At 52.8% G+C, this 7707-nt stretch overlaps 1 protein-coding gene across 1 annotated transcript in view; it reads right to left on the reverse strand.

Annotated features, from left to right (window-relative positions):
- Positions 1-671: 671 nt before the first annotated feature.
- The window catches only part of LOC125959597 (general odorant-binding protein 45-like), a 16332-nt gene continuing 9296 nt past the window's right edge, over positions 672-7707 (reverse strand). Inside the window, exon 2 of the mRNA XM_049692423.1 lies at positions 672-749. Within this exon, the coding sequence (XP_049548380.1) occupies positions 672-749 (78 nt within the window). The remainder of the gene's footprint in view (positions 750-7707) is intronic.

Raw genomic sequence — 7707 nt, forward strand, 5'->3', positions numbered from 1 at the left:
AACAACAACCGATTCCCACAAACAAACACTTTGGAACACTCGAGGATTGGGGCGCGCGCGCGCGGTTTTCGAATCTCGTTCGACACCAACCGGCATCGACATCGACAACGGTCGGTCGGTCGTTCGGTGCGTTCGGCGTTCGCTTATCGCTCACTTGCCAAACCTCCAGCGCTGGCTGGCTGGCTGGCTGACTGGCACGAAACGGTCTCCCGGTCTGCACGGTTGGACACACCGGAGAGCGGTGTCCTGATGGTTGCACGTACGATACGACACTACCCACACAGTCAGCCTGCCAGCACGGTCCAAGCCCCAAGACTCCGGAGCCAGACGAACGACGAAGGACTCACGGGGAACACCAGCGACCGAATACGCCACGGTAATGGCGGCGTCGGCGATAAGATCAAAATTCGTGCAGCGAACGGACACGATAGCGATGGGAGGGGGGGGGGGGTGAAGATTCCCCCTCCCTCCCCGCCGTTTCTGTGTCCTTTTCTGTCCTTCGATGGGACACCCTCGATGTCTCTCTGTCTCTTTCTCGCTCGTTTTATCTAGCTTTGGGATCCTGACTGGCTGGTGTGCTGTTGGTGTGTGTGTGTGTGTGCGCACACGAAGCTATGCTATCTATCTTCCAACCATAGAGCCCCCTCCCTTCTCCACCTCTACTAGCTACCCTAGTGCTCGTCCTTGTCCTCGTCCTGGTCCTGGTCCTGGTCCTGGGCGTCCTCGTCGAGATCGCTTATCGTGATTCTCTGTAGCATTAACACAGTTCGATAAGCAGAGTTGCTCCAACAAGGGGGTAGAGGGTTGGGAATAGGGAGGAGATGGCCAAGGTGAGTAAAGGAAGAACCGAGTGCGTCGCTCCACGTGCTCTTATCGCCATGGAAGTGACAGAGAGAGAGAGAGAGAGAGAGAGAGAGAGAGAATCGAAGGAAGAAACGTCTTATCAGTGGACGTCGGACTCGCTATCGCTGCTGCTGCTGCCGTCAGGACTGCTGATCCTTCCTCATTCTTCTTCCTCTTTCGCCACATCGTGTTTCGTGTTTCTTTTGTGTACACCTTTTGTTTCTCTTTTTTCGCTCTTCTCTCTATCCCTCTCATTCTTTTTACTTTCTCTTCTTCTGCGTGTGTGTGTGTGTCTTGCAAGTTGCAATTCCGGACCACGGAGACTCCAGGAAGATCCTCGTTCAATATTTCGATTCCGTTTCGTCCTTTCTCCCCGTCACTTCCTTATCTCTGGCTCGGGCTCACTTCTTCCTCATTCCGCTCCTCCCGGCCCGGTGGTTTCAGGTCCTCGCGTCCTCGTGTTTATCAGCACCGCACACCGTACAGCCATTCATCAACCAACCCTCACCATCATCGTGGAAGCCACCCTCACCGTGCGCCGTGGCGTTGCTCTTCCTTATCTCTTCAGGATCTGTTCAGTCCGCCACGCAACCACCACCACCACCAGCACCACCTGCGTGTGCCCGTCTGTAAGGATATAGAAGGGAAGGTGAAGTAGGTGGTGGTGGTGTTGGTGGGTTGCTCGTTTCGCGCGCTATCTACGCCATCCTTGCAGACACCGGCATCGGTCGCCGGCTTGTGAGTGTGTGTGTGTGTGCCAGTGGCATCCGGGCACACCACCATTGCAATCCATCGCGCCGTCGGTCGGTCCGTCGGTCGCTGGATGTAATACGCCGGAAGGGATCGAACCTCGGCTCTCATTCTCTCTCTCGTCCTCTCACTCTCACACTCTCCGGCTCGTTGGATGAGACAAGGATAATGGCATTCATGATGATGAGGCCCCGCAGGCGCAGAGGAGATGGCAGAGGGTGGGTGGCGGCATACAGATTGTCGGCAGCAGATAAGCAGCCGCCGGGGGAGAACCGGAGATCCAGAAAATGCAGAGCGCGGCGCCGCGTACGCCATGATGGTGCGGGTGGTCAAAATAGCCCCGGTTCGCCAGGACACACGCGGTCAGACGCGGTCGGTTGTGGGACGGTATGACGGGGGAAGAGGGCAGGCAATGTTTGGTAGGACACGGGGAAACCGGGTAGAGGGGAAAGGAGCATTTATAGATGCGGATGTGAGGGAAGCAGATAAGCGAAGGCGAACCAACGCTCGCCAAAGGATACCGATACATTTCGGATGGGGTGGAGTGGGTGAAGATGGTGTTTTTGGGGGGTGGTGGTGGCACAAAGGGGTCCGGCGGTGGTAGAGAGAGAGGGACGATTGTGAAATAAATGAATGGAAGGTGCCCGATAACAATCCGCATGAGGTGGCGTAATGTGTGTGTGTTGGTGGTCGCGGCCTCTGCGTGCTGTGGCACTCAAACTGGTGGTCCTTATGTAGCATCCGAGCTGGTGCATCCACACCACACGATGCATCTCAGGATGAAGTGTTTTCGGTCGCAGTTTGTGTCTTTGTCCTCCGCTGAAAGACTCACGTCGTGTTTTTGACAAATTATCCTTCCGAAAGCGAGCCATAAAAAAAAGATTCCCAAATAGACTGCATAACATAACGCAGAATAACGGAGCAGAGCACCGAAATCTCTCTCAAATAAATCAAATAAACAGATCAACAAACGATGCAAATCCCATTACAAATGATGATGAATGCCTTTTCCCTCGAAAGCAATTCCTGACTTGTTTTTGGGTGAATGGAAAAGGGATCTCTTCTGCTTTCTCATTCTTCTTCTTCTTCTGCTACGGGGCCTTCGTCCTTCATATTTCGCTTATCTGCTACCCGCAGCTACACTCGCAAGTGTCCTTGCAACGCCGTCGCCGTCTCACCGATGCCGATGCACCATAAATCGGATAACAAGACGCACGCAGGGACAAGACGACAAGGAGGGCTGGTGTTGCCTGATCCCTCGTGAACAGGAATGGTGCCAGCAGAAAAGTGAGACATAATGCTTCAAGGACGAACACGGTGAAAAGAGAAAGAGAAATGAAGAAGGAGAAGGAGCAACAGCAAAAGGGCGAACCGGAAGCGAACGTACCGGACGCCGCCACCGCCGTCGCCGCGTGAGGTGCGTGCCGAGAAAGGACAAATTGCGGATTGCTGTGTCTGTGCCCTTACCCTCTCCCGCCGCCTCGGTATGACACTATGCAACTCGTAGGTCATTAAGAAGAAGAAATATGAGAGATTCTGGTGTCTGGCTGAGTTTTTTTTTAAGAGTCCCAAACACTGAGGTACCTGCAACACCATCATCGGGTACCTTTTTAGGCGAAATGCATGCGTCTGTGCTTCTCAATTAGCATCGGGTCACACCGAGTGTACCTGAAGCATTGGTTACGTAAATTAAAAATGTTTTCTTTTTTTTTTACTTCGACAGTACCAACAGAACGAGGACAAGGACGAGACGGAACGGATTGACATCTTATCGTGACATTCTGCCAGTTTTTTTGTCTCCCTCGGTCTGCCTGTCTGCATCCATAAAGGATCAAATCAATGATGAAATGAAGCTGCCACACCATCGCGTGGTCCACCTTTATCACCGGCCTCCGCTCCATCGGAGAGACCCCCCCGTGAGGATGAAAGGACCAAGAAAAGACGGCGACGGCCACGTACACTGGCCGGAGGATGGCCGCGTATCGGACGCATATCTTGCGTCCTCCATCACGTTCAAACTCTCGAGCGAGCGAGAGAGCGACCGAGATGCCAATCGCTGGCTAAGATTGGCCAGCATCCCTCACACATACACATACACACACACGGACACAGTATGTCACACACATCCGTGGCAATCTGATGAATGGGCACGAGTGGTGCCGGTGCTGGGGATGCCGGATAAGCAATCCTACTCAAACCAAACCATCCCGGGGTTTCCTGTTCGGTTCCTTATCGCAACGCCGAACAACGCAAGGACAGGACCGGCAGCCAGTCGGGGCGCGTCTTGGCAGCTCGTAAAGGAACGCTTCAAAAGGAATTGGGGGGCGGGTTGTTTGTTTACGTGACGCGGGTACCTCTCTCCACCCCTAGCTGTATGCTTCTTGGATACGATCGGCACAAACATTGTGGCCTCTTTCGCCTTCTCCTCCTCGTGCTCCTCCTTCAGCACAAGGATTGACCGGATGATGGAGCTGGGCGGAAGCACAAGATAAGAAAGTGGCTGAATCGATGGATCGTCGTTGTCGTCGTCCTTGTGGTGGTGGTGGGCGCAGAAGAGGTGTTGGTTTTGCTCTTAAAATCCCGCCTCTCCCTTCCTCTTACACACACACACGTCTGCAGGAGGAGCCCTTTTAGGAGTACGACAGGACGACGACTACGACTGCGACGGCGTTCGGTGGTCGTCGCGTCTGTTGCTGCGCGATTGCAGATACGGAAAAGCGATATAATGTTATTAAGGGGCTATCAAAACAAACCACACACACACGTACACACACGCACGCACACACACGGGGGAGCATGGCTTGGAAAGGCTTAGCAAAAGAGCAGCGCCATTTTGCCCCGCACACACACACACACACACGCACATGAGGCCTCAAGTGTCACCCACGATACACACGCGGACCAACCAACCGACAAAGATTCGAAGCGATTCGAGCAGCACACAACTGATAACGAACTGTGATGTGGTGTGGGGGATGGTGGGTGGTGGTCTGGAGGGGGTGCCGTTGACTGTGGCCATGTGTGTTGCGCCAAGTTGCGCTCTTGAAACGTCTTATGATGATGATGATGATGGAAACAACGCCACGAACGGCAGCCCTACCGCGAATGTCTTCCTTCGCGCCGTGAATCACGTGCCCCGCGTGTCGCCGTGGGTGGGTGGGTTGGGTGGTAAAGGGAGTGGTGAAAAAGTTGGAGAAAAACTTTCGCAAAACTTCATCACCACCATCACCACCGGCAGCACCATCTTTTCCTCCAATTTACTTCCGTGAGAAGCACTCGACGCGACGATATCGCGTACATGTACGGACCATTAAGGGAGAGAGAAAAGGCAACTCTCGAGGGGGGTAGGTGGCGGTAGAACGAGGTGTGGTTTGGTGGATTTATGGGGGAATTATTTTAATTAGCATTCGAACGAGTGAACTCGCTCTCATACATACGCATACAGCATAATGTTCGTTTCAATTCGAACAGCGACAATTGTTGATGCTAGATGGTCTTTTTGTGAGACTTTTGGAAAAGGAATTCAATTGTGTAATGGAATGCGTGCTCGAATTAAAGGAAACATGAACTGAGATCATTTAGTTGCTCTTCAGAGCCGTCAGATGAGGTTCTGGAGAGGTCGATCCCTCCTCTGTATTTCGCTAATTCGCGCTAATGTGAGCTCAACTCAAAACGGCGACCATTTATTTGATGCCTCGGCTCGAGGCTCGAAATTGAATTTGCAATCATGAAAACACACCTCCCCCCGCGCTCACCGCCGCCGAGAGCTAATCGCTTGAACGATGGATAATGGCGGCATTAAAAAGAGAAGAGAGAGAACGAAAAAAAACAGAAACGACGAAAAACGGTCAAAGCACACACCGTTTATGGTCATGGTCCGGGGTCCGTAGAGTCCAGCAGAGTTTCGGGGCGAGGCAATACTATGCACAACAATAAACACGGCCATCAAAACCCGCGGCCCCCCAAAATCCTGGTATCCGCGCGACGAGAGCATTCAAACCCATTTCCGACGCCCATTAGCACCACCGAGGGCCAAGTGCAGTGTCTGGTGTCTGTGTGTGTGTACGTGCTGTACACTGGGAGCAGAGGAAGGGTAAGATCCTTCCGAATCTCGCATCGGCGTTGGCCACACAAACGATGACGACGACGACAAGGACGAGGACGAAAAAGGATCTTCCGGACAACCGGGCGCTTATCCGTCAGACGTCCTGGCCAGAGGACAGAGCGCTCAAGGTGAGTCCCTCCATCACGCGAACGTGAGCGGACGAGGCGCAGTGACCGGAGTAGAGGAGTAGAGGCCAGCCCACTGTCCTCGTGTCCTCGAGTCCTCTTGTTCCCTTCTGTTGCAGCAGCAGAAGGAAGCGGTAATCTTCGCAAATGGATCAAATTTAATTTCCGTTTCATTCTCAGACACACTCTCATCCTTCTTCACCTCCTACTCCTCCTCCTCCTCCTCCTTCTAAATGACGCGCGCAATGGTGAGTGATGAGTGAGGAAGCTGGTGAAGGAGAGGCGGTTGGTTGGTTGGTCCGCTTGGTTGGCCGGATTGTTTGGCAATGTTTTCCGAAACGTTAAAGATAGCGAAAAAGGGACGTTCCGGGGGACTCTTGTGTGCGCGCACGCGTGTGTGTGTGTGTGTGCACGCTGGTCAGGGCTCCATCGTTCAAGGGTAAACGCGCGAATGTGCACCGCCTCTCCATGTCCGACCACTACGACCCCGGTCCTCCTGCGAAGGTAGATAAAGTTCGTCACAAACACGCAGCACACACACGCGCGCGAAGCACACACTTTACTCTTTTTTGCCTTTTTTTGCTATGCTTCAATTTGAGTGGCAGTTAAAAGGTAGCAGCATCACCACCACGACCAGCAATCGCCTCTCTATCACGGTGCGACGGTGCAGCATAAACACATTTATGCTCGACCGCGTGGCACAGACCGCTCAGGGATGGTGAATGGGACCGAGGCCATCGTGCTGAACGATCGTGGTGGTGGATGGTGGAGCTGTGGTGGTAATAAAAAATGATAAACGAATGATATTTCACATCATATCGTGCACCTTTTTTTAATCCACCATCCCATCACCATCGTCATCATCATCATCATCATCATCGTCGCCTTGGTCTCGCGGACTCACGGGGGTGCCCGGGATGCCCGGGTATCGTTCATTTCCTGTGGTGTGCGGGCATCGCGGGCATGCAACACGCAACAGCAACCTCACCGGTGGAAGGTGGTGATAACGGACGAGAGTTTTCAAATCGTACCATTCGGTTTGCGCTGCTTTTCGGAGTGGTGGTTGACCAAGAGGAAGGAGGAGGAGGAGGAGGTGGCATACAGCACCACCCCGCCTCTTCTACCTTCCTGCCTCGTGAGCGATGCGATGATATTCGTAATCGTGAAATGGTAAATAAAACGACATCTTAATGGCATCAAAATGGGAGGATGGGAGAGAGGGTGGGATAAGAGGGTGGGGACGGTCAGTACGCGAGACGCTCGCTCTCCCCGCAACCGATGCACCGACCGACGATCATAAAACGTTGAAAAGTTAAAGACGTTCCCCGTTTGTTATTTTTCATTTCAGTTGTTCCTTTTTCGGATCCTCCGACGAGAACTCTGGAGATAAAAAGTCTCCGAAAAAATCCGCCCCAAAGCAAAAAAAGGATTCCACCATTGTCTGCGTGAGATAAGGCCCGGACCAACGGACGGGCGGATAGGCGGAACCCCGGGGACAGGACGCTCCGGGATAAAACGATGCTGGCAATTAAACGACGGAAAATGACCGCTTAAAACCGCGCGCACCAGAGCGTCAATTTGTATCTCGCGCGAACCTTCGCTGAAGGATTTGCTTCTCGTTCTCGTGGACACCGAGGTGCGATGCGTCTTTCTCTTGCGCCGTGCGGTAAATGAACTGAAAAGCAAGGATAAGCTTCGATGAAATTCACTTCTTTCGCCATAAGAGACGTTTACAATCAGGAGGTGTTGGGAGAAGTCGTCTTCCTTCCCCCTGAAAAAAATGTAATCCAAACGAAGTGTACATTGAGTAATACACAATTTTCGCTTAAAATTTGCAAAACCGAGACGCTCCCTATCGGACGCCGCCATGAAACGCAAATATCA

Source organism: Anopheles darlingi, chromosome 2 (assembly GCF_943734745.1).
Source record: "Anopheles darlingi chromosome 2, idAnoDarlMG_H_01, whole genome shotgun sequence".
NCBI lineage: Eukaryota > Metazoa > Arthropoda > Insecta > Diptera > Culicidae > Anopheles > Anopheles darlingi.